This window comes from Balaenoptera borealis (genome assembly GCF_965194805.1).
Source record: "Balaenoptera borealis genome assembly, chromosome: 14".
NCBI classification, from domain to species: Eukaryota; Metazoa; Chordata; class Mammalia; order Artiodactyla; family Balaenopteridae; genus Balaenoptera; species Balaenoptera borealis.
In genome coordinates this window covers 84,409,626-84,437,263 of record NC_138875.1, presented here as the reverse complement: position 1 = coordinate 84,437,263, position 27,638 = coordinate 84,409,626, and the positions used below count along the sequence as shown (strand labels likewise).

Here is a 27,638-nt window from a genome sequence, read left to right as displayed (position 1 = left end):
TAGCTTACAACAAAAGGCTTCCATGAGGATGTAAGGATTAAAGTGGACCTGAAGGAGAGTAGGAATTGACCAGGCAGAGCAATGGTAGTGGTAAGAGGGAACGTTCTAGCAGAGGGATTGGCAAACTCCCCAGATGGGAGGGAGTTGGCACGTTTGGGGAAGTGGCCAGTGTCATTCCCCACAGGCGGAGGAGCCCATAGGGGTAGGAGATGAGACTCATTCACTAGGTGGTGTCTGCAGGGACTGGTGACATAGGGCCTGTAAGTTTAGGCCATGTTAAGGATTTTGATTTTGACCTTAGGAGCAACAAGAGTGATAAGTGATGTGATTAGATTTGTAGTTTGGAAAGATCGCTCCAGCTGCTTCGTAAAGAATAGATCAGAGGTGGTTGAAAGTGGATTTGGGGTGACCGTTCTTTGAAGAAGTTGGATGTTGAAGGAGAGTAGAGCTGTCAGGCTGGTGCTGGAGGAGTGTTGGATCTAGGGAAGGTGTTTTCTAAAGATGGCAGAGTCTGGGGTGTTTGCATCCTGCCTAAAATGATCTGGACCAGAGGAACGGTGCAGATACAGTTGGGGCGGGGGGGATCAGTGTTGGGATGAGGGTCCTGGGAAGAGGTGGCACCCCGGGCGCACACCACAGGGATTGCTTTGCCTTCGATTGAGACGCACGGAGATTTCCTCCATTTTTATAGTAAGGAAGGAGGAGAATCTGCAGATGCAGGTTGGTTTGTAGAGGCTTGAAGGGTGTATTTGTAGGAAAATTTTAATTACATGTGCAAAACTAGCATACTTGGAACAGAATTTGAATCTCTAAGTGTTAAGTCTAATGAGAGTGTTTTTAGAGGCAGTAAAATTATTTACTGTTTTGGTTAGTATTTCTAGGAGAAATTAAAGGAGTACCTTAGAATCACAGTATTTTAGATCTGGAAAGGCTCTTTGAGATCAACAAATGCCTCTTTTTGCTTAGAATACTGAAGCCCAGAGAACAAATGCAACTTGCCTCAGGTCGTATGTGATGTATGTGTACACATATCATTATGGCCTCTTGTTCCCAGTTAATATGTTTTTTCTACTTTAATGTGCTGCCTTGTTTAATAGAAATCTTTGATTTAGGAATGTAAAACATTTTTACTTCAAAATTCATGTATAAAGGGAATTAGATTTAGAAATCTGAAATATTTGATTGGAGTTCTCCTAATTAAAGAAAACTTCTGTTGGCAACCTAAATGTACATCAGTGGATGAGTGGGTAAAGATGTGGTATATATATACAATGGAATATTACTCAGCCATAAAAAAGAATGAAATCTTGCCATTGGCAACAACATGGATGGACCTAGAGGGTATTATGCTAAGTGAAATAAGTCAGAGGAAAGGCAAATATCATATGATTTTCCTTGTATATGTGGAATCTAAAAAAATGAAACAAACCAACACACATAGTGAAACAGAAACAGACTCAACCATGGATACAGAGAACAAACTGGTTCTGCCAGAGGGGGATGGGGGGGAGTGGGCGAATTAGGTGAAGGGGATTAAGAGGTACAAACCTCCAGTTATAAAATAAGTAAGTCACAGGGATGTCATGTACAGCATAGGGAAGGTAGTCAATAATACTGTAATAACTTTGTATGGTGATAGACAGTTACTAGAATTTTCCTGGTGATCATTTCGTAACATATGAATCAGGTCCCCACGTTGCACTCCTGAACCAATGTGACATTGTAAGTCAGTTATGCTTCAGTAAAAAAATTCCAATAGAACTAAGTTCGTTAGGTCACTGTTATGTGAGGAGCAGTATAGAATATTCCCAGTCCCGCCCCCAGCGCCCTCGTGGCGCCTTCCACGTGGAACGAGCGCAGAGAGGGCAGGAGTGGAGGCTGCCTTCTCCACGCAGCTCTCTCCAGTTCTTGCTGTCATCGCGGGAAGAGCAGGAAAGCGGATTTCTGCGTCAGGTGTGAGGTTTAGCTCAATGACCTCTTGAAGGTCGAGGTGGGAGCTCCTGAGCTATGACTGTATTGGGCACTTCCATCTTGGGGGAGGCAGTCAGGGCCTGGGGAAGCCTGTCCTCGCCCCCTCCACGCTCGTGGTCCTCAGTGGGGTGGATGAGCTGGGTCAAGGAGGGTCAGTTGGAGCTGCTTGTAACAAACCCACCTGCCTCCTTCCCATCTCTCTCTGGACCTTCTGTTTTCCCATTTGTCCTCACGAATATTCCACAGATCTCCTTAGCTGAAGATTGCTTTCATCTGTCTTGTGGCATGAGCTGCTTTGGGCCGACGCAGCGGTTCAGCTGACTCTCAGAGACTCACCTCTTTCCAGACTGGGAATCCCTGGGATGACCAATTACTCTGAATGTTTTTGAGATGGTCTTGCTGCATTTTCGGGTGTAATGCACTATTTCAGGGATGTGATGTCAGGTTCTCGAGAACTTGACTGACTTCCAGCCGTTCTGTTTCAACATGGTTGTCTCCATGTCCGGTACTGTATGTTCTATGCTGAATTCTTAGCTTATGACCAAGTATGAGAAGGAGACTTTTTAGGCTTTTGTTTTTAAAGTGACAAGCTTTATCTTTCTACGAGCTGCTCCCAGGGCTCTTAAACTAAGAATCCTATAGTGTAAATCTGTAGGTCTTTTGGATGCTGCGAAAGGGAAAAACATCTTCCTGTGATTTTAAAAAAAAATCTTATTTATAAGTTATTTTGCTTGTGTTTGAGTCTAAATAACTACAGTTCATTTAGTATGTACTTTTCTGTGTGTCTTCATTTGTTCAGCATTATTTGTGAGACTTATTATAACATGTAAATTTAAAACAAACACATATAGTGGGGTCATATTATATACACACCATTTTACAGTATACTTTGATAGATTTGGGGCATTTCTATGCTAGTAAATACAACTCTTCATTTAAAATAATAAGCTGCTGTTTGGTATCACACTGTTTGGGGCACCTAATTTAATCATAGACATTTAGATTGCTCCCAGCCTTTTTTCCCTAGAAATGAAATTTCTGAGTCAAAGAATATATAAATATTTTAAATCATAATAAATATTGCCAAAGTACAGTCCAAAAAGCTGTTACCATTTTATGTTCCCACAAAGTGTGTACAAGTATGCCCTTTGTGATAATTTGATTTCTTCTATTTTTCTCAGTCTTCTTACCAGTGACTTATAACCCCCAAATCTACAAGTCTGGTTGTGATATTGCTCTCATATTGGGTGTTTGTTCATCATCTACCTGGGGGGTTCTTGGGCTCTTTTTGGGTGGGGTGTTTGAGCTCTAGGGAAGCTGTTCTTTACACAGTGACCTCTCCTTCCCTTGATTGCTGACAGAGTAGTTGTTAGTAGAAGGATCTGTTATTTCGTATGGCCCAAGGTTGAGAAGACTCCAGATGTTCACATTATGTTAACTCTTTCTGGACACCTTGGCTGAATGTTGAGATCTTTTCCAGCACCACAGTCTTAGCCTAATTCCTTTGCAGTGAGGATTGCTGCAGATTTGAATCATTTTTTCTGATTTTAGTTTTACTTTTTTTTTTTTTTATTTTCATTTTCAATTTCCATAAGCCTTAAATCTTACTCAGCATAGCCTTGTAGGGCTGTCTGGGAAGGAACGCAGAGAATCACACTGTTGATGAGAAGCGAGATTCGGCAGCTTCCTCCTCTCTGCACACAGCCGGGTTCAGTAGAGCCACTTCTTAGGTCATAGCTGATAGCAGTGTTCCTCTTCCTGCTCACTGCTTTCAGCTGTGAGAGGGTAGGATTCGTGTGCTTTTGCCATTTTCACTCTTGAGGCTTGGGAATGCATAAACTCATCCATCTGCCCATTGGATTTCATGTCTTCGGTTTTACGACCCATCCTCCTCTCTCCAGCCCCATTGTCCTGCGCTGCCTTGAATTAAGCCGTCACCTCTTCACCTGGACCCCCAGCCTGCTGTCCATGTTGCTAGCCTCGTCTCTCCTGGGTTCTGGTCTTCACACAATTACGGAGTGATGCGCCTGACACGTGGATCTCATCACGCTGTTCTCCTGTGTGGTGGTGCCCTGTCTGCCTACACCAGTGCTGTTTTCACAGCGCTGGGGGTTTTCTACGGGGCTCAGTACCTGGGCACTGGCTGATCGGTGTGAAATTAGGTTCTTTTTGCAAACCTAAGCCAGTATCTTTACACCAGACATGTCAAAGCTGGTATCTCTGCCTTGAGGACTTTGTGTAGGCTCTTGAGGAGGCAGCTTACGCTGTCTAGCTTTGGGACTTGAAGAGAGGAAAGTCTGACCACTGTCCAGGCCAGAGTCTAATGTTGGAATGCCTGTTGCTAGATCACATCTTCTAACTTTTAATACTGCTTCTGTGAATTCTTTAAGCATAATTACAAAAATATCTTGAGGCTGAGACTCTTTGTAGCTTCTGAAACATATAGATTAGAAAAGCAAACTTTGCTAATACCGTTTTGGTCAAGTGGGGTACTTTTTGATCTCAGTGCTTTAAAAGAATGTGACTCTGGCAATTAAATATTCTCTTTTATCAACCTCAGGGCTAGTAGGGGTTCTTTTTTTTTTTTTTTTTGGTTCCTATTAAATGTTTAAACAGTTACAAATGGATTTTTAAAAAGATTTATTTATTATTTATTTATTTTTCTTTTATGGCTGTGTCGGGTCTTTTGTTTTAATAGCAATAGTTTAATTAATTAATTAATTAATTTTTGGCTGCGTTGGGTCTTCGTTGCTGTGCGTGGGCTTTCTCTAGTTGCGGCAGGCGGGGGCTACTCTTTGTTGCGGTGCGTGGGCTTTTCATGTGGTGGCTTCTCTTGTTGCAGAGCACGGGCTCTAGGCGCGCGGGCTTCAGTAGTTGTGGTGCACAGGCTCAGTAGTTGTGGCTCGCGGGCTTAGTTGCTCCACAGCATGTGGGATCTTCCTGGACTAGGGCTCGAACCTGTGTCCAGATTCTTAACCACTTAACATTCTTAACCACTGCGCCACCAGGGAAGTCCCCCTCTATGTATTTAAAATGATCTTTTCATTTATTTATTTGTTCATTGCCCATCTCCCCCTGACCAGAATTTAGGCTCCATGAGAGTCTGGAAACTTTCTGTCTCGTTCACCATCTTTTCCCCAGTACTTAGAGCAGTGCCTGGCACACAGTAGGCATTCATAAAATATTGTCAAAAGAATCAGAGGGTTTTAAATACTGTTGTCACATTATACCCTTAAAGGAGAGGAGTAACATTGTAAAGTATGACGAGATGCAATTAGGACCCGTGGATAAAGACCGGGCCAGGCGGATCTTAGCTTTCTTGCAGGAGTTGCCCAGTGGAGCTGCCCTAAGCTGGATTGCTCTCTAGTTGAGGTAGTATAAAATATGGCCATCATCATCTCACAGGTGATTAAGTTTTAAGTCAGGGCTAAATTTGTATCGGTAAATACCAATTAGCCATATTTACCTTTTTAAATTAAGCTGCTTAACTTACAATATGGCAGATGAGAAGCCACCTCACAAAATTCAGTAGCTCACGAAACCCCCGTGGAACAGTCCCTCATTACCACTCACTGGACATTTTATAGCTTTTTATAAATTGAGGCACAGTGGGGTTAAATGACTTGTTTGAGATTTGATGACTAGATGGGAGAGTTGAGAGAGGATGAAAGGTTTCCTTTTTCCTGTTTGTGGACCCATTCATCAGCCCAGCAGAATTTTTTCTTTTTTAATATTTAGTTATTTATTTATTTGGCTGCGCCAGGTCTCAGTTGCAGTACACAGGATCTTTTTTAGTTGTAGCATGTGGAGTCCTTAGTTGTGGCACACGGGCTGTTAGTTGTGACATGTGGGATCTAATTCCCTGACCAGGGATGGAACCCGGGCCCCTTGCATTGGGAGCGTGAAGTCTTAGCCACTGGACCACCAGGGAAGTCCCCAGCAGAATTTATCAGTGTTCTTATTTTTCCAAAGAGTTTACAAGAAGGGTGTCTGTCTCTGTTCCCACAGCATTTTGTAGAAACCTCTTAAAGTGCTTATCACTTTTCACTAGAAATATTTGCTTGAATTTTTCTGTCAGTGGCCAACACTGTATTCTGTTTATATTTGTATCCTAAGGGCCCAAGCACTCAGGATATATATATTGAATGAATGAATGAGAACTTAAAAACGTGAGATTTGCTAAAGCCTGAGCACAGCTAGGTTTTCCTTTAGCTGAGTTTCTAGTTTAAATTAATTTGGTCTCCAGTAGTGACTTCTAACTTTGACTTAGGTTGACCACAGTGTTATGAGTTATATATATATATTCTGAAAGCAAAGAGAATGAATGGTAGTTACTTGTGTTTGCCATAGGGATCCATTTTTTTGTTCTTTGTTTCAGTGTTGTAAAACTTTTTATCTTTAACAATCTTGATATCTGGGACTTCCCTGGTGGTGTAGTGGTTAAGACTCTGCACTCCCAATGCAGGGGGCCTGGGTTCGATCCCTGGTCAGGGAACTAGATCCCACATGCGTGCCACAACTAAGAGTTCCCATGCCACAGCTAAGGAGCCAGCGAGCTGCAACTAAGGAACCTGCCTGCTGCAACTAAGGAGCCCGCCTGCCACAACTAAGACCCAGTGCAACCAGATGAATAATAAATAAATAAATATTTTAAAAAAAAAATCCTGATATCTGCCCCTAAAACATAGATTTGAAAATTGTGGCTTATACTTAATGTAAATGCACATACTATAATACTCTGGGTTCTCTGGAACACATGAGAAGTAAAACTTAACTTTATAAAATCATGTTTAAATGCTTAGAAAAATATTTGACTGTAAAATGATTAAGTAGAAAAGTGAGTGCTTTTGGATGTGACTTTCTGTGTTAAAGATATTTTGAATAATTACTAAGGATCTTTTACAGGGGAAAGGAAAGCATATTATCTGTTATATGAGTCAAGAATTTCAAGTTAGGTGAGAGAAAAAGTATAAGAAAACTGCCCATTCTAGGAACTAGTAATCATCCATTTGAAACAAACTTTATGGCTTTTTTTTTTTTTTTTTTTTTTTCCGGGGTAGATGTATGTTCTGTTACCTGCATTTAGAGAAAAAGTTGCTGATCTGTTTGTGGTAATTTGTTATAAAGCTTCTGATCTGAGTGAAGCCATGGTTTGTTTGGAGAATTTACTGCCCACAGCCTGTTAGACGCCTCTTGGAAAAACAATTGTCATGACAGTAACTGAGACTCACCCCCAAAGAATTCAACAGATTATCTGGAAAGATTGCATCATCTTTAACTAATGTGCTGTGTTCTGCTCATGTGATACTGGTTCGTCTGCTGCTCTGAAAGGTGTGTAAGAGGACAGAGAAAACAGAGGCCAATTTTATATAGGTTACTATTCATACATTCCATGGTTACCAATAAGAGTGCTAAAAAGTCCAATTTGCCGGATCTAGAACTAGTACTTTCCTTAGCATGGACACACTGGCTGCTAACATATAGCAGACTCTCACACTATCTGTCAGACACTGACTAAACAGTTTTATGTGGATTATTTTATTTAATCTTCACAGCAATCCTGTAATTATCGCCATTTTACTTATGAGGAAGCTAAGATTGACTGATTGATTTATGGCTGCATTGGGTCTTAGCTGCAACACGTAGGCTCTTTGTTGTGGCTCAAGGGCTTCTTTCTAGTTGTGGCACGCAGGCTTAGTTGCCCCGCGGCATGTGGGATCTTAATTCCCCGACCAGGGATCGAACCTGCGTCCTCTGCATTGAAAGGCAGATTCTTAACCACTGGACCACCAGGGAAGTTCCGAAACTAAGATTTAGAAACTAAGCAACTTGACTAATTCATAGACAGAGCTGGCATTTGAATTTGTCCAACTTGGAGCCCATGCTTACTTAGTCTGTGTTAGCATATTTCTTCCTTTGCTCTCTTCTGAGCCATCAAATTCAGCCTCAGCCACTGGATGTCTTTTTCCTTTTGTTGGTTTACATGGAAAAATGGTCTTTTCTGTGTAGTTCCCTACGGAGAAGGTCACCTTTCATTTCTTCAGCAAATGCTTGTTGAGTGTCTCCTGCTGTGCGCTGTGGATTGCAGTGCTGGACACAACGGTTCCTGCGTGGAGTTTTCTCCGGCCTCCAACTCCATCTTTCCTCAGTGACACCTGTCATGACACCAGGACGTTTCTGAACTGTCCAGGGGCTGCCTGCCCTCTGTCACCGTTCACACGCTCTCCTGCCTAGAGTAAATTAAACTGTAACTGCTTTGGTTCCTTAAATCAGTTTCACAAAGAGTTTGTCTTTCAGAGGAAAAGTATATAGCTTTGAGACTTTAACGTTTTCCATCTTCAGCAAAGCTTAAATAGAGCTGGAAAGAAATGTGTATCATCCCAAACTCATAGAAAACTATATTCAGAGAAAAATTAGCACCAAATAGCTTTGGTATTAAAAAGCAAATTAGTATTGGTCTTAAGAAGTTAGGAAGGAAAGAGTAATAAACCACAAGGAAGTGGGAAAAAAGGAAATAGTGAGATAAAAAGTGAATTAAATAAAATAGAGAACATTAAAAACAAAAAGGAAAGACTGAAAAGCTGGTTCCTTGTGAAGATCGATAAAATAAGTTACCTTCCCAAGGTAAATCTACATTTAACACAATCCCACTGGACTTTTTTTTTTTTAATTAACCAAAATGATTTTTAAATTTATTAAATCAATAAACCTACATAACCTAAATGTCCCCCAGTGGAGGCTGATTTAATAAACTGGAGTGAATCCGTATAGTGGGATGACGTGCAATTGTAAACACAAGGAGGGCGTTTTCTGTGTCTTGATGTGGAGTAAAGCGAGGTGCAGGGCAGCTCAGGTAGTACAGGTGCAAGAGAGCTCATTTTTTGTGTGTAAAAATGAAAGGGAGGAGTAAAAATATGAATTAACGTTTCATTTTTTTAAAAAATGTATTTATTTTTGGCTGCGTTGGGTCTTCGTTGCTGCGCGTGGGCTTCCTCTAGTTGCGGCGAGTGGGGGCTACTCTTCATTGCGGTGCGTCGGCTTCTCATTGCGGTGGCTTCTCTTGTTGAGGAGCACAGGCTCTAGGCGCGCGGGCTTCAGTAGTTGTGGCACGCAGGCTCAGTAGTTGTGGCGCACAGGCTTAGTTGCTCCGCGGCATGTGGGATCCTCCCGGACCAGGGCTTGAACCTGTGTCCCCTGCATGGGCAGGCGGATTCCTAACCACTGCGTCACCAGGGAAGCCCCAGCATTTGCCTTTATATGCATAAAGAAATGCTGGGAGGAGGATACACTATACATCAATAGCAGTGGCTACCTGTGATGGGGAGGGTTGGAGAGTTAGGGACAGGAGTTTAGTAAGAGAGGCTTTTCCCTGGATACATACTTACATTTAAAAGTTTTTTAACCATGAGAATGTATTCGCTATTCAAGAATTAATTCATTATAAAGAATTACTTTTTTAATCAGTAAGAAAAAGGTGAACATCCCAAACGAAAAATGAGTAAGGTACATATCGTGATACATCTGTACTGTGGATATTAAACAGCTGCCCTAAAATAGCAGGGAAAATGAACCAAAATGTCAGCAGTGACTGTCCCTGGGTGTTGAGATTACAGGAATAACATTTATTTTTTGTTCATAATGTTCTTAATTGCCTGAGGTGACTCGCCTCTTGTATAATTGGGGAATTTTTTTTAATTAAGGAAAAAGAGGGAATTCCCTGGTGGTCCAGTGGTTAGGACTCTGTGCTTTCACTGCCGGGGCCCAGGTTCGAGCCCTGGTTGGGGAACTAAGACCCCGCGAGCCATGAGGCTCAGCCAAAAAATTAAAAAAAAAGAAGCTTAGCTAAAAGTAAGAAAAGCAGTATTCTGAAGAATAATAGTAGTAAGGGAAACCAGCACTAGGAAATATCATGCAGGTTGTGAAGTAGCAGTAATCAAAATTCCAGGGCAGTAGCACAGATATTGAACTTTTGAAACTGTAAAAAGACTCAGATCTGTTCTTATGTGCATGTCAGAGAGAATATGATAAAATGAGTATTTGAAGTAGAAAAATAATGGCAAAGGAAGAAGTAATAAATGCTGATGGGATAATTTTGGAAATAATGTTTGCATGTTATATCAAACAACAGCTGGGACAAAGAGACATTTAAAAAGATTCACAGCTTTGAACAGTTCACGTAAAATAAAATGTGAAGAACAGTCATTTTAATAGTTGTGAAGAAATGGAGAGCCTCACGGCGGAAAATATCAATATCTTAAATATTTTAAAGAATTTACATTTCACGTGTGTGGATGTGTGAGTATTTGTCTTTTTTTTTTTTTTTTAATTTTATTTAATTAATTAATTTATTTATATATTTTTGGCTGTGTTGGGTCTTCGTTTCTGTGCGAGGGCTTTCTCTAGTTGCGGCAAGTGGGGACCACTCTTCATCGCGGTGCGCGGGCCTCTCACCATCGCGGCCTCTCTTGTTGCGGAGCACAGGCTCCAGACGTGCAGGCTCAGTAATTGTGGCTCACGGGCCCAGTTGCTCCGCGGCATGTGGGATCCTCCCAGACCAGGGCTCGAACCCGTGTCCCCTGCATCGACAGGCAGACTCTCAACCACTGCGCCACGAGGGAAGCCCGAGTATTTGTCTTTAATATGTATGTGTTATTGCTTTACCTGGATAATGATGTAAAGGAAGTTTGGGAACATAAACACAGCAATTGTTACAGTGGATTATGCATGAATTTTGTTTTTCTTTAATGACGTAGGGGTTTTATTTTTGTAGCAAATATTTATTTTGAAGCAGGAACCTCCCTCTGGAGTAATAAGGTATTTTTTTAATTCGACTAAATGTTGATGACTGCACATCACCTAGGCGATTTCATTATTGGACTATCTCAGGTATCGGATCACTCTGGCGACAGAAGCCACCCAGGTGAACTTTGCTAACCTTTGGAGAGAACTCTTTGAAGAGTTGGAGAGGAGGTTAAGAGAAGAGCTGCTTATAGAAATGATGGAACACAGTACTGGCTGCGACTGCAAAGGATTAAGCTGTGAAACTGTAATCATGTTCATCTCTTCCTTTTAACGTTCTCTTCTTCCAGGTTGGTGGCACGAAGGCTGGCGTCGTCCGGTTTCTTGGGGAGACAGACTTCGCCAAGGGGGAGTGGTGTGGTGTGGAGTTGGATGAGCCTCTTGGGAAGAATGATGGGGCTGTCGCTGGAACAAGGTTTGTTTGCAGTTGGAATCTCGTCTCCCTCTTGCATGTAAAGGTGCTCAAGCCGATCCCACCAACCGTGTATAATAAAATGGATGTGAGTGGTTTTTTTTTTTTTTTTTTTTAAAGGTTTGCTTTTTTTTTAAAATTTATTTATTTATGGCTGTGTTGGGTCTTCGTTTCTGCGCGAGGGCTTTCTCCATTTGCGGCAAGCGGGGGCCACTCTTCATCACAGTGCGCGGGCCTCTCACTATCGTGGCCTCTCTTGTTGCGGAGCACAAGCTCCAGACGCGCAGGCTCAGTAGTTGTGGCTCACGGGCCCAGCTGCTCCGCGGCATGTGGGATCTTCCCAGATCAGGGCTCGAACCCGTGTCCCCTGCATTGGCAGGCAGACTCTCAACCACTGCGCCACCAGGGAAGCCCCGACGTGAGTGTTCTGAAGAGCTGCACTTTTATTTCCTAAGACTCATCTACAGGTTTTTCCCCCCACTAGAATCAGAGTCTTTCTTTTGACTGACCGTTTTAGTAATATGTGCAATGCGTCTGAATAGATTCTGAGCAAGCATTTGGTTTATTTATCTATCTATCTATTTATTTATTTTATTTTTAGAATTTATTTTATTTATTTATTTTTGGCTATGTTGGGTCTACGTTGCTGCCCGCGGCTTTCTCTAGTTGCGGTGAGCGGGGGCTACTCTTCGTTGTGGTGCGTGGGCTTCCCATTGCGGTGGCTTCTCTTGTTGCGGAGCACGGGCTCTAGGTGCACGGGCTTCAGTAGTTATGGCACACAGGCTCAGTAGTTGTGGCTCGCGGGCTTAGTTGCTCTGCGGCATGTGGGATCTTCCCGGACCAGGGCTCGAACCCGTGTCCCCTGCATTGGCAGGCGGATCCTGAACCACTGCACCACCAGGGAAGCCCTATCTATTTATTTTTAAGACTTTTTTTTTTTTTTAGAGCAGTTTTAGGTTCACAGCAGAATTGAGAGGAAGGTACAGAGATATCCCTCCTCTACCCCCTGCCCCACACATGCACAGCCTCCCCCATTATCAACATCCTGCACCCAAGTGGTCCATTTATTACAGCTGATGAACCTATATTGACACATCATTATCCCCCAAAGTCTGTAGTTTATATTACAGTTTATTCTTGGTATACATTCTATGGATTTAGACAAGTGTGTAATGACATGTTTCTACAAATATAGTATCATCTATAGTGTTTTCATTTTATTTTTCAAAATAGAAAGGAAATACTATATCATCCTTTTGGCTGCTCTCCCTTCGATAGCAGTCAACGTCTGAATGAGTTTCTGGGCGTTGGAGCGTAGGGGGAGTGAGGAGAAGGAAGCTGCTCTTGTTAGGATGAGAACGCAAAATGTGTCTTTATACCTGGTGACAAGGATTCCGTCCTGTGGCAAGAGAACTGACGGCAGGCACACCTATTCCACTGTGAGGATAACCCCACTCTCACCTCCCAGGGATAGCGTGGGAGTTAAGTCATGCAGATGAATGCAAGAGGCGTTTCCCACACTTCAGGTGCTTTGAAGGCCTTGGGCACAGTTGTGGTCTCTGATGCATTATTGTTAGTAGTATAAAGTGTTGTAGTTAACATTTTACTTATAAAATGTTTACAGACTGATTATAAGCGTATAGGTCTTATGTACCAAATACAATAATAATGCCTTGAGGAGATTAAAAAAAATCTTAGTGCTGCAGCGATTCTGAAGCCATATCATTGATATCCTTGATATTAAGATGTTATAATTCACTAGAGTCGTGAGATCTCCAAGTGTCAGTACCAGTTGATACTACTCCACCTTTACTTGAGTGAACCTGCCAGAGTTAGGTGCTTGTTTGATTTCTCTTGCCCTTTGTTTGGCAAGGTTTTATGAAGTGAGATCACTCCTCTGCTGTGTGTTTATCAGATAGTAGAAATACCTTCCCTTTGCTTAGAATCTTAGTAACAGATGAGTGATTCCATCTCTGTGTATCATACTGTTATTTCCTAGTGTGTTTTCTAAAACATTATTGTGGGGCTTCCCTGGTGGTGCAGTGGTTAAGAATCCGCCTGCCAATGCAGGGGACACGGGTTCGAGCCCTGGTCCGAGAAGACCCCACATGCTGCGGAGCAACTAAGCCCTTGCGCCACAACTACTGAGCCTGCACTCTAGAGCCCATGAGCCACAACTACTGAGCCCGCGTGCCTAGAGCCCTTGCCCTGCAACAAGCAAAGACACCGCAATGAGAAGCCCACGCACTGCAACGAAGAGTAGCCCCTGGTCACCACAACTAGAGAAAGCCCGCGCGCAGCAACGAAGACCCAGTGCAGCCAAAAATAAATAAATAATTTTAAAAAATAATAAATTAAAAAATATATATATTATTGTGGTTATTTATCAGCTTGCACACCAGTGAGTGCCACAGGCTGGTGCACCACCCCAGCTGCTTGGTAAAATTCACAGCAAACCAGTCACGAGTTAGGAGTCAGGAGAGCTTTTCGGTTATAGTTGTTATTTCTTGTAATTAAGTTGCTTCTTGTTACTGTTCCTGTTGTTGTCTCCTAAAGGTATTTTCAGTGTCAACCCAAATATGGCCTGTTCGCTCCTGTCCACAAAGTGACCAGGATTGGCTTCCCTTCCACCACACCAGCCAAAGCCAAGGCCGCTGCAGTGAGGCGGGTGATGGCGACCACACCCGCCAGCCTGCCACGCAGCCCTTCTGCCTCGTCTCTCAGCTCCCTGAGCTCTGTGGCCTCCTCTGTGAGCAGCAAGCCCAGTCGGACAGGACTGGTAAGCCTCCCTTCTCCCGCTGCGTGTCTCTGCGTCCCAGGCACTGTAAATGCCCCCCCGCCCCGTCGGTGTGCCTGCTTTGCTTTAGGAGATGTTAAGTCTCCCCTTGCCCTTGTACTAAATGTTCTCTGTAGCTTGTGAAAGTCCTTACACATTTTGCAACAAAACAAAACAAAACCCTCTAGCAAGAATACAAGTTTGAAATAAAGAATTTTTTTAACAGCCCTTTTCAGGTTCCTTAGACTTGAAGATATCACAGTTCTTGGTGAATCTGTAGTAACTACTACTTAGTCTAACATATGGGATGATTGAGTATTCTGAAATTATTTTGGCATCAGAAGGACAGGAAAATTGGAGGGACCCTTTTCCTCAAGGACCTGGGTCTCTTTCTCTTTGACATCAAACAATTTTAGGAACTACAGTCTTTTGAGAAAAGGCATGTTCTTAGAATTTTAGTATTATGTTCATACAGTCTAACCCACTGAAAGCAGTTAGTGTGTGGAGCGTTCCTGACTCAGGCCAGAGGATGCAGAGGGGAACTTAGGGAACTTGAAAGGATGCTAGGAAAAGCCATGTTTTGTTTTGTCTCCATCTCCCCCTTCCCCCACTCCCTCTTACTTTCTCCCTCTCTTTCCCATTTAGATCAGCAAGAGAAAATCATCAGAATCAAAATAGGCAGCATCTCATTCTGTTTGTTAATGTCATGCTTGTTTTTAGCGTCAAAGCAATGACTTTTTTGGCTTCGCCCCCCTCCCACCCCCGCCCTTTAGTTTATTCACTTGAAGTGAGGCAAATACTGTTTAAATTTGAAGTGGCAGTATGAGGTTGTACTCCAGACTGAATTCAGGATCTCTGCCTTATGACGATGAACTACAGACAGGAGTTAGAATGTGAAGTGTCATGATCGGGCAGTAAGGCTGCTGGCCCTTGATCTCGTTTTGCCTTCTCTCCATTGACCTTGGGCAGGGAAGGCAACGGCTAGCCCTTGATCTCATTTTGCCTTCTCTCCATTGACCTTGGGCAGGGAAGGCAACGGCGGAAGCATCTTTCTTTAAAGTAGGGGTTATGCTTCTCTGGACTTTGTTCCTCTTATGTTCAGGTAAAATAAATAACCTGCTTGGACTATGTCATTTTGCATATAAAAGTCTGCATCTTCAACAGAAAAATTACAAATGGACTTATGAGAAAAGCTTGTCAAGAACTTTTTGAATGTTTGAGTGAAATGGATGAAGAAACCCCTCTGTTTGGACGAAGCCTTGTTCAGAGTGGGTCAGCAGACTCTAAAGCGGACATCGAGTTTACTAATCCAGGAACAATTCCGTGGAAGTATCTACTCTGGATTAGGAATTATTTCTTGTGTAATTTTTATTACGTTGTAATAAAGTGTCCATTTCTTTGGAGATACCCAAGCCCTCCCTGCTCCCCCAACCCGTCCTCTTACTTTTTAGAACAGTTCTGATTCCTCTTAGTTCACCTCATTTTCTTTTGAAGAAAACTAGCAAAAGAGAAATGAGTCTCCTTGCCTTCTAAAACAGCTTGTTTTTGTATCTCTTTATATAGAGTGGCTATAGTTTCTAAACCAAAAATCACCATAAAAGAATATACCAAAAATACAGAGTAATTGAAAGCGTGACGTCTTAAAAATGCATCTCAACAATGTGTGATCCCTTGTATATATATATATATAAAAAAGTGGGAACATTCCTTAATGCAGAATGATCTTCTGAAAGAATTGAGTACAGAGGTGCCCAACCTTTCTGGTTCCACAGAACCTTTAGAGTCTCAGTTATTTTTTCACAGTGCCTGTAGGCCAAAAGAAATAGCTAACAGTTCTGTTTATTAAGTAGTTAGGTCCAAACAACTTAATATTTATGTCCTAACAATTTAGTAGCTCTTCAAAAAAAAAAAAAATGGTTCGCATTAATTGAAAGGAAAAAGAATATTTTTAATTCATTCTTAAATAACCACAATGAATTAGTATTAGGTTGCATGCTCTTCTTGGGCACTGCATATCCTGTCAGACCTTGGACTCTTCCTGGACACTGCCACCCTCACTTCCTGTGCCACATTGGCTTTTGCACAGTACTTGCTTTTGGTCTGGAAGTAGCCAAAACCCGGCTTCGGAAAGACATGACGTTACGGAAGGGAATGTAGTACAATCCAAGGTTGAAACTGAATTGCCTCCAGCTGGTAGTTTGCATGGCATCCAACAGGTGTCGCTCTGTTTCCTTGTGTTTCCCTGTGAGTTAGCTGCAGTACCCTGGGGTGTACCTCTGCGCAGGGTTTGGGAACCTCAGACTTAGTGTATTCAGGAAGAAATGTTAGTAGGAGAAAGTATAACCGCATAGTAAAATTGGAAAATCAAGGTCAGATGGTTAAAAGAGAGCATAGGAATGCCCCTCCCCCCCATATATTTAAGTAAGTCAAGAAATTTCACTAAGTAGAAACAGCGAAGGACAATTTGGGTTTACTTTACTCTCATAGTTGTCAAATTGCCTGACTATGAACTGACAGCAGATCGTCACTGTCGGTCTGCGTCCTGGCCGGGGGCTCAGGTAGACGGGGGACGAGGAGAGCCTTCAAGCAGCAAGTGAGGCTTTGACTGCAGAGGATGAAGTCAAGCGGCGTTGACCTAGAGCCAGTGATTGCTAAGTAAATGGCCTTGGACAGACGCTTGCCAGGGGATGCGGCCTCTTCTGGACCACCTCCCAGCCCCCGGAGCCCAGCTTGGAAGAGTGTTACTCAACTTGCCCACATTACCTATTCACATTTAACGGAAGGTCATGTCGTCTGTGTTTTTACATGACGATTAGCCATCTTGAGGAGGTATCTGGTGTGTGAAACAGCAAAGATTAACAGGTGACAGCGCTGAAACACGTTTTCTCCACGCCTCACCCCACCACTTTCTCCCTCACCTCTTGTTTTGCCCCCGTTCCCTCTCCAGTCCCCATTTTTTCTCCCTCCTTCCTTCCCCTGCTTCTCTTTCTCCACAGATTTATCTCCCCCCCTTTTCTCTCTCCCATGCCCTTTTTCCTCCTTTCTCTTACGTGTACTTGCACTCTCACTCACCCACTCACACATGCTTTTGAAGGCACATACAGGTTTCCTTTTAATCTTTTGTCTCTGTAAGTTTTTCTGGTGACTGGGATTCAGGTCCTCATGGCTGGATTCCTGGGTGAAATCACCTCTGCCTTTCATTGTGAAACAAAGATGAAGAAAATCCTGACAGAGATCCAACTACGTAATCAGTTGAAAGAAGGTTTGTGACTCCAGGGGTGACCTCTTGGTCACGTAATGGTATTTAGAAGCTTAAGAAGTTGAAAAAAAGGTCTAATCCCGAACTCTGAGGATCAAAAGATTGGCCAAACTGTCATAACAAGAAGATAACTATTCGTGAAGCTCAGGCCGAAATGGAATCTAGAGAAGCTTGTTTGTTACCTGGGTTCTGAGGAATTTTTTAGATTCCTACCCGGCCCCGTCAGCCGAGCTCAGGGCACCTTTGCTTTTGAGCCACTTCTTCTAAACGTCTTCCCGGTTGTTCCATGGCTTCTTTACATTGCTGGGTTCTTTGTGAAACTGACAGACAGGAGGCACACGCTGTCTCGTTTCCTCGATGAAAAGCCTTTCCCAAGCCTCGGCAAGCCTGCGAGCTGGGGCAGCGCTTTTGCTTTGCCGAGGAGACCCCTGCCTGCATGCACCGCTCCCTCCCTGCGTCCCTGATAGCGTCATCGCCCTTCACTTCTTTAACTTTCCTTTGCAGTTGACCGAAACCTCCTCCCGTTACGCCAGGAAGATCTCCGGCACCACTGCCCTCCAGGAGGCCCTGAAGGAGAAGCAGCAGCACATTGAACAGCTGCTGGCTGAACGGGATCTAGAGAGGGCGGAGGTGGCCAAGGCCACGAGCCACGTGGGGGAGATAGAGCAGGAGCTAGCTCTGGCCCGGGACGGACACGACCAGGTGATGTCTGGCACTGACCTCGTTGCAGAGATGGTGACAGGTTCTAAGCTGATCTTGTCACAGAGACCGTGATGGTTTCTAAATTGAGGGAGGAGGTTGAACGGTGTACCCGGTGCTTGGAGCTGGGGAGCTGGTCTCGAGAGCACTGGAAAGGAGCGTAGATGTCTCTGCTGGGCTTGTTTGGAAGCTCTGCCCTGGGGTACCAATTTGCATCATCATACAGATGAATTTCTGTTCTTCTCGAGTCTACTGCACTCTTTTGGTCTTTACATCCAGGTCTCTTGGCCTGTCTGTGTCAGGTGAGCTTGTGTACTAGGACCTTACCAGTGGTGACAGCTCCTGTTTTGTAGATTATGCTTTGTACGAGTTTCAGCTCAGAAAAGATGAGCGTTGTTTTGACATTGCCCCCTGTGTCTATGCTGGCGTGGATTTTCATCATCTAGCTCCCAGGGGTACTACCGAGAATAACCTATCATAAGAGACCATAGAAGGCATTTTAACGCGGAAAGGTTTTTTGAGTAATGCCGACCCGCAGTGGTACCACTTAGCCGTAGCTCTTTGGAGGCATCCCTGGGCATGCCTCTGGGTCAGAAGGAGGCCACTCACCGACACCCTTGCCTTCCCCAGCATGTCCTGGAATTGGAGGCCAAGATGGACCAGCTGCGAGCAATGGTGGAAGCTGCTGACAGGGAGAAGGTGGAGCTTCTCAACCAACTTGAAGAGGAGAGAAGGTGACCCTAAACTGTCCTCCTTTTAAACAGCCTTCGGGAGAACTTGCCCATCAACAGCCTTGTTGGTGTCAAACCCTTAGAACCAAAGGACTCTCTGTGTGTTCAGTGGAGCTTGAACTCCTCATGCTGTGTGAGGAGGGTTTGCTTTGATTTGACTTTTTTTGAGAAGTTTGGAACCAGCTAAATGTGCCCTGATTAATTTAACAACTATTTATTGAGCACCTACTGTGTGCCAAACATCCTCTAGAGGATGGCCTGAGTCAGTTCATTCAAACCCAGCTTCTACCTAGAGCCACTCCTGGAAAAAGGATTTTCTAGGCCCAGTTACCTGGTATTTATGAAACACCTTCTGCATATCTAGTGAAATCGTATTGTGTCTGGGGGGTGACAGAGGGGCCCTGACCTCAGGAAACTCACTACCTTTATAGGAAAACAAAAACTCTCAATTAGAGAATTATCCAGGTCAGGATGAAATCAGGTGCTAAACTGTGTGAGACAGAGAAAGCAAGTTTGATTCTTGTAAAAGGTCTTTTGAGGCCGTGAGCGAACAAGATCTCTGGGAAAAGTGTCTGCGTGGAAACGATTTGACTGTCTCTGGGCTCTGGGACGTTGTTTGTCCTCGGTTGCACTTAATGCCATCTCCTGTCATTTCTGATCGCAGCGATGTCATGCAGGGGTCTTTAGGATGGTCACGCGCACTGCTGCGCTGGGGGATACAGGGGGGTAATAACAGTGCCTTACCAGGGAAATGGCTGTCCCACTGGAGAGAGAAGCACTTTACACAGGAAGTTCTCCTTGCATCCTAAAAATGGCTACGAGTGAGCGAGACATAGTGACAGACCCTTCCAGGCCCTTCTGAAGGCCAAGGCATCTGCACCACTTGCTTCTCTTTTTAAACCGGCTCTTGCTCTGCTGACTTCTGGGCAGTAGAAATGTCCCCCAGCTCTCCAGTAAGCTTGAGGGCTTTAACCTATGATTATATTTCTGACTTAACCGAGTAGGATTTTTTTATTCTTAATTTTGTTAGAAATGCTAGTGAATTTGAAAGATTTTTTTTTTTTTTTTTTTTGCATGTAGGTTTGTCCTCCTTTTCTTCCTTCTCTTACATCCAATTTTGTAAAGATTCACAATGTGGGTGTTACCCAGATTTTGTAGATCTTCCTAGTATCCTATTTCATTGACTTTGTGATGGCATTAATTGAAACCCACATGCCATATCAGAGATTTTTAAATGTGAAAAAGAAGTGTGCATTTTAGAAGCAAAGAAATAGGATCCTTGATTGCCTCTCTCCCAAATTATTCACAGCCTTATTCTCCCACTCTTGGAACAGGTACTCGTGTTGTCCTAGGGATCTCTGCATGGGTAGTATCTCTGCTAACCTCACCCTAGAATGCCTGATGTGGGGTGGTATAAAGAGAGATTTGTTTTCTGTGCCACTTTCCCCTGTGTTCTGTTATTGGAAAGTAGAAATTACAGACTTCCATTCTCAAACCTATTTCTGTGGTAATCAAACCTTTTCCTTTCAGGCTGATCTTGTCTTGATTAGATCCATTTCTGGTGGCTGTGACCTGGGGAACCAGTTGCTTTTTCTCAACTCTTGCCTCATCCCTTCTGGAATCCATACCTGGATAAAACTTTAGAGTTTCCCAAGTAGAGAAGAGCTCTTAGATTTATAAACCAGAGGCTTAAAGATGCATTTCTTTATTTTCTATGTCTCTAAGGCATTTCTTTCCATCATCATCTGCTAAATTCATCAGGGCATTGATTATATATATATAATTTTGAGATAAGGCAGAGGTGTTTCTTAGTTACTTTCTCAGGTGTTTTGTTTTGATTTTATTCCACAGGAAGGTTGAGGACCTTCAGTTCCGGGTTGAAGAAGAATCAATTACTAAGGGCGATCTTGAGGTAAAACCCCACCACCTCTCTAAAGCCTTTATGGGTACAGTATTCAGAAATACGGATAAAATCGTTGTGGTCAGAACAGGCAGCAGAGGGGGCGGCAGGAACCCCGGCCTCTGGCCTGTGGGCTGTGGCTGCCCTCGAACCTGTCACTGTGCCGTCCCGACTCCGGTGGCCGAGTAAAATTTTTACTACCCTTTTCTCATGCCTCAGAATTCAAAACCTTGAATTGGAGTTAATCAAGTCATAAATCTGGCAGTGTGTCCTAAGTGAGACTCTACACATTCCTCCGATGATCAGAAATGGCATTTTAAAGAACATTTTTTTATTTCACCATGATAGTTCAGAACAATCTCAGCTTTGCTTTTCAGTTGAGCAGGATAAATCCTTTATAACCCTACAGACAATAAATGTATGTTCTAGTAATTGATTTTTTTTTTTCCTAGTAATTACCAGAAAAAGAACAATTTTATTTCAACTTCTTTTATTCCATATTTTAAATTCACAGAGATTTACCTTTAGCATCAAGTTTCTCTCTCTTAACAGTCATTCATATTAGTTTTTTAATAAGACACCAGAATTAAATGGTTTTTTAATAAGACACCAGAATTAAATGGTTTCGATGCTTTTCAAACCACTGCTAGATGTATGACAAATATAAATTTAAAATTTTTCAAATTTGCAGATTTTTTGGTACTTTAATCTGTAATATTTTAGTAAAAGTTTCACTTGTCTGTGCAGTTCTCAGAATACACATTTTTGCTACTGTTGCAATTTTAGTCTATTGATTGCCCCCACCATGCTTCAATTTCAAGAGCCCTTCCAAATAAGAACTCTGATTTCTTTGGGAATAAATGTATCTTTACAGTCAATGAAGAATAAGGGAAACATATTCTGAGTTCCAGTTTTATAAGGCCCAGAATTTATTGGATTATCAGTAATTTGATGAGTATCGTCCTCCCTCATTTCATGTAGAATCACAGTCGTTTAGCTGACTTTTGTGTTTGTTCTCATCCATTTAAAAACACCCCAAAGTCTCATTAGAAGTTTCATATCATCATCTAATTCATGTCAAATACAGCCTATGATGTTTTGAGGAGGGGCAGTTAAAATATTTACATCAGCACTAGGCTAGGATAGTCTGTCTGGTAAACTTGTAATTAATCAGAGTTATTTTGAAACCCTAACACATATTGAAACTTTAGTTGAATCTCTCTTTTGTTGTTAATTTTTTTATTTTTTTACTGATAGCAAAAGAGCCAGATTTCTGAAGATCCTGAGAATGTAAGAGGGCACTTAACTGTGTGGATATTTCCCTTGTTAACACAGATTGATTACAGATTAAAATGCTTATTGATATACTCAAATACTAACTGCATAATCTGATCTTGAGACATTGTCCTTAATATTTCTGTGCATGTGGGCTTTCAAAGCAGTTACATTTGAATCCTGAAGAAATTGTATGTAATGACTAAGTTCTGTAAACCCATTTGTTTAACACATAGGCACACGTTTCTTCTATAAAGAATTTCGGCAAAAAGAAAGAAAAGAATTTTGTATGGGGCCCGGCCTTCTTCCCTTAATTCATAATGCCTTCTAGTTTTAATAGAATTATTCCAAAATAGATGATACCTGACTGAAACATAAAACATATTAGATGAAGTTGTTACAGAAATTTTGGGGGAAAGTTTCCCCAAGTTTAATTTATTCCCATGAAAATAAAGGAATCGAGTCCCAGACTGATTGCCTTTTGTGTGAGCGCCCACTGCTGGCCAATGGCTGCCAGTGCAGCTGACGAGAAATTCAAACTTCAGTTTTGTTGGGGCAGTGCTTTCCCTAGGTTGAGGCTAGAGGCAAGCATTCTTCAGTGAAGACGTTGTGTATTTTAAATTTATTATTCTTGAAGCGAGATTTTTCTAGTAGCAGTGCCACTAGGCACGGAGGTGTATTTTTTTTCCTTCCTCCCTCTGTTTAGGATCAAACACCCAATTCAGATCGTACCAGAGTGGCCTCAGAAGCACGGCTTCTCGGCGTACCCCGCCAGCTGAGATGCCAATTGAGAAAAACCTAAAAACTTCTTCCTTTGAGGTACCACCACAAGAGAACAAGATTAAAACAAAGAATTTTTCTTCCCACCACCTCCCGGCAGCTGAACTAGACAACTCGAGACTGAACTTTTTTAAAAGCCTCCGTTCTGAAGGTCTCCTTTTTGTGAAGCTCCTTCAGTGATCTGGGTCTCTTCTCTGCTTCCAAAACAGGCTCCTGCTACCTCCGGAGCCAGTCTGCATGGGACTCCCTCCCGCCTCTCCTGTGCGCTTCTCGCGGAGCCTTGGCTTTCCCTCTCAATCCCCTGCCCCAGGGCTCTCCTCTTGGGATACTCTGTCCTATTCTAAGAAAGGAATCATTTTATTGGGAGGGTTGTCCTGTTCAGCATAACGTTTTTACCACATACCGTGGAAGGGAAGCGGATCGCTAGCTTCCTTGCTGGTAGTTGACCAAGTACAGCTGTTAGAGCCCAGATCATTCGTGTGCACTCTCACCAGTCAGGAGGCACCTGGAGGATCTTGGAATGGGGAGAAGATCACATTCAGTGGGTATTTGCTTTTTATCTGGAAGTAGTGACCTTTCACCCAGAGGACACTGAACTCAGTGTCAAGGGAAGAAAGGTTCCGTTGCCTTTGGCTTCTTCCTGTTAATTTTGGATTTCTGTTCTTGAGGCTGTGACCCCAACTGTGTAGATCTGGATTAGATTCTTTTCTTGTAAAAGCAGGTAAATTGAACAACCTCTGTCTAAGGTACATATGGACGAAGGGGACTACCCAGACAATTAGGTTTTGAATTTTATTTCATTATTTTTGTGGAATGTAAAGAGCTGAAGCAGGTGAAGAATTTTTACAAAAAAATTTTTATTTACTTTTTAAATATTCTATGATGGTTTTTTTATACCTGATTCACAAGCAAACTGACCTCTTGAATGCACTGAAATCCCCAGAGTGCCACTGGAGTGAGCAAAGATGTTTATAATGTAAAACATTCCACCTCGTGCTTAAGCTTTGCACTCCCTTCTGTCACTTTAGAGTTTGTTGTCATTTCCTTGTTGCCCTTAATTGTCCAGACTGATAGATCCTACCAGTTGGAACCACAAAATAACTAGAAGCTGCTGGGAGCAGCTCTGTCAACAGGTTTTATCAGTTGATAACCTCTTGGGTGGGAGAGGTGAGTGGGGAAAGAGGTCCATTCAGACTGACCTAGGTTATTTCAAATTGATTAAGATTCTGATGCACTTAAGCCTGGTAGAAAGAGGTTGCCCTCTGGCTTCTCCATCAGCTTCCATGTAAGTAAGTGATGATGGGGAGTCTGAGGTTTTGAAACATGTGAAGACCTTACCGGCTCTTTTTGCATGGAGTTGAAACTCATGCCTTTCTGTTGAGTCACCATTTCTTGCCTCTGAACTGAGAAGAATGAATTGTCTTAGGATCAAGATTATGAGCCCCTTACCAGTTGCGGTTCAACTTTTCTCCTGCTTTGAACCTCAGGGATGGAGGCCCTCAAGCATAATTATTACCGAATTTTCTCTTTTAAATCAGATCCCCCCCACCTTTTGTTTTCTGGCAACAGTCTTTGGAAGGTCCACCCTTGGAAGGAAATGAGAGCTTTAGTGGCTCCTCGCCTGTCATATATGGGAATGTTGCTAAGAATCTCAGTCATCTCAGCAAAAGGCCACTGGTGTGATTTCCTTAGCTCTAGGTCCTAGATTTCCTTCGTTAGGTTTAATACTTGACCCTTGCTCACGTCAAATTGTACGCCAAAGTGCAAAGATCTGCTGTAGGGACTAACTGAACACTTACAGACTTCCGACATGATCTTTTCCATATTTGGGTGATAATGATCATTTTGAGGGTCAATTTACTTTTTAAGTCACTGAGTCAGTTACATACACATTAATGTCAAGTCGCTGTTGTGGGGAGGAGGGAACATGATAGATTAGAGGAATATTAACTATTCTAATGTGTGCTGATAAACTTCACTTATCAATATAACTTATATTCGGCTGCATGCCTCTGACACTTTTCACCTTGCCTCATGCATTTTCCATTTTTTCTTTCTCAGTAGACTAGCTCGTGTCCCCTGCCCGCCTCATCCTCTCGGCCATAGTGTTCATCCTCACCCCCCAGCCTCTTCACCTCAGTCCGCCCTCATCCCCCCTCCGTCACCCTTTCTGTCCATCCTCCGGCGGAAGGTACTGCCGGCTCAGCCCGCATGCCGCGCCCTCTCCTCCTGCGCTGGCATGTCACGGTGGCACTGTTGTGTTTCTTCCTCTTCCTTTTTGCTGACAGACGCAGACCAAACTGGAGCACGCCCGCATTAAGGAGCTTGAACAGAGCCTGCTCTATGAAAAGACCAAAGCTGGCAAACTCCAGAGGGAGTTAGAAGACACTAGGGTAATGGCTTTCACTATTTAATGAAGCAGACCCATGTTTGCGAACGGTGGACACCGCGGGTGACCGGCCCTGCAGTGGGCCCAAGCCTTGACCCAGTGGTTCGACTCCAGTTTGGCCTTGGTGCCGCCCAGGTGCTCGTGAGTGTAGGCTGACGGGTGGGCACAGGTGTTTTGTGTGGAACCTTTTGTCCAAGGTGAAGATTCATTCCCCTTTGGTTAACTCAACCAACATCAAGATCCGAAACTCTGCGACCGTGTAGACTGCATGGACGTCCACAGCTGCATTTGAGGTTCTTTGTATTCACACCGGGAAATAACCTTTCTCCAGTTCGCACCGGCAGCCAGTTGTCCTCTTGTTCTCATATTCCTAGTGGGTTTTCTAAATAATTTTTTGTTGTTTCACTTTAGCTCTCTTTTCCTGCCTTCTTCCCTGGCCTCTTAGGCAAAGGGAATTGAAACATTGGCTCTTTTTGAATGAGAGTTAGGGACTTTCACCCCAGCTGTCTTTTTTTCTTTGCACCTGATCTCTTTGCATTTCTGTTACCCAGTAGGTTAGAATCTCAGTGGTCAGGAGGAAAAAGTGTGTTGGGAACAGAATGGCTTCTTACAACCCCCAGCTCACTGCGTTTGGCCCTCGGAGCCAGTGCATTAGTCATGTTTTCACTTATTTATGTATTTAAGCACCCATATAGTGCTTACTTTATGCCAGGCACTATTCCAAGCACTTTACAAGTATTAACTTATTCAGTCTCACCACAACCCCAAGGGAGAGGTAGTAGTATTGTCCCCATTTTACACATGAGGAAACCGAGGCACGGAGAGGTTAAATAATATGTCCAAGGTCACACAGCTAATAGAGATAGTGGGGCCAGGATTTGTATTTGGGCCATTTGACCCCAGAGTCTGTGCTGTTAACCACTACAGGATGGAGTCTGTCTATTATGGAAGTAGTTTTGTGGTAAAAGATTTAAGAACTAATCTGAGTCACATATAAGAAAACATGTATGTATTATATACCTTTTAAATCACAAATTTGACTGTTAATAGCTAAATCACCCAGATCCTTAATTTTAAAATTTCAAAAATTATTCTGTCTCTGATGAAATTTGGTATCCTGATTTTTTTCCTTTTGAATTATTAGTATTTGTAGAAATTTCTCTTCTTGAGAAATCATTGGTCTAAAAAATCTAGAAAATCGAGTAATTTTTCTTCTCTAAGTCATGAGTTTGTATTTTTTAAGAGAAAGAAAATGTTCTCAGTCGGCCTCAAAACTAAAGATATCGTCTGTGTATTTGGTAAGAAAAAAAATCCTGGTAGTTTGGTGCCGTTTCTTTGTTACCCGAGAGCCAAAGACTTGATCTGGGAAATACAAGGGACTAATAGTAAGACTGAGCTCCCATGGTGTGGCTGGCTATTGAAGTAAGGATGTATTTTTTTTACTTCTGAACAAATCTCCCTTACAGCTTTGTCAGCAAACAATTTTGATTTTATTTTTGTTTTTGTTTTCTGTGGAAAAGAAGGCATCCGTTCACAGCATGGTTTATTTAAGTATTTCAGATTCAAGCAATCTGTCATCTTCCTATAACAAGCCTTGTCTCCTGTCGATCCTCACTCTTGGTTTGCCAAGTGTGCAACTAACCACTGACCCATCTAAGTTTCCCATCACCTGCATTCCTTTTTGGGAAGCGCTTTAGAATTCCTCTAAGCCAGTAAGCCCAGTTTATAAACAGTGTGCTTGGCGCTGTAGAAACATTAGCAAGAATAAGAAATGATACCTGGCTTTTATGGTGGGAAAGGCAGACACATAGATAGTTTTGCCTGAGGGCAGATTTTGGGAAATAAAATTAAAAAATGGAAGTGCTGTGAAAATGCTGCATAACCACACTATTTATTATTTTCCCTTATTTTTTACTTGGTATTTCCTCAGTTTGACGGTTTTGTTGTAACTGATTAAGAATTAGTGCCCTGTTGGATTCAAGTTATTTATGTTATGAATCTTGTAGCAGTGGGGTTTAATAATGCACCTTATCTGTGGACTCCCCACCTCCACCCCAGAAAAAACTATGTAAATGAATTAACGTCTTTGAAGCACCTGTAACCCTGAAACACAAACAATTATAGCCAGCTCTGAAATACTTAATAATTTGATCATGCAGTTTTGGAGCCCCAGGTGCTTTATTTTCTTGTTCTTGGTGGACACTTTAGTCTTTATCCATCTCACAGCCTGTAGGTGGACAGAGGGGCTGAAGGAAAAACACACCCGTTACCTTCTGTCCCGATAAAGGCAGTGAGGGAGCGGAGCCTTCACTCCGGAGGACTTTTGATCCATGAAATTTGGGATTCACTGATGTCTTTAAATCATTCAAGTTCCCTTCTATTTCCCAGGTTAGTCCAATAATTAGTTTTTATGCCCAAAGCTACCATTTCCCACATATTTTGTATACTAAACTTACTGCGTAACAGCAGAGGGAAATAACTTCCTAAGAATAGAAGGACGCAGGTTAGGAAAGTGTTTTTCCTCGTCCTGGGGGTATGAGTTTAAATAGCAGCATATTCCCGGGTTCTGTCCCAGAGCTCAGGTAGAATCAGCACACGTGGGAGGAACTGGGCTTGCACCGTAGACACACGTCCCAGGCAACTCACA

General features: G+C 42.8%; 1 protein-coding gene across 5 annotated transcripts in view; it reads left to right on the top strand.

Moving 5' to 3' along the window:
* Nucleotides 1–27,638, top strand: part of CLIP1 (CAP-Gly domain containing linker protein 1) — a 125,480-nt gene that overhangs the window by 43,605 nt on the left and 54,237 nt on the right. For 2 of the 5 annotated variants that reach the window (XM_082355812.1, XM_082355813.1), the window contains exons 4-10: nt 11,061–11,185; nt 13,739–13,961; nt 17,722–17,919; nt 18,547–18,650; nt 20,499–20,559; nt 21,805–21,837; nt 24,891–24,995. In XM_082355812.1, coding sequence (XP_082211938.1) covers nt 11,061–11,185; nt 13,739–13,961; nt 17,722–17,919; nt 18,547–18,650; nt 20,499–20,559; nt 21,805–21,837; nt 24,891–24,995 — 849 coding nt within the window. The remainder of the gene's footprint in view (nt 1–11,060; nt 11,186–13,738; nt 13,962–17,721; nt 17,920–18,546; nt 18,651–20,498; nt 20,560–21,804; nt 21,838–24,890; nt 24,996–27,638) is intronic. The other 3 variants (XM_082355816.1, XM_082355815.1, XM_082355814.1) reach the window with 2 other exon arrangements.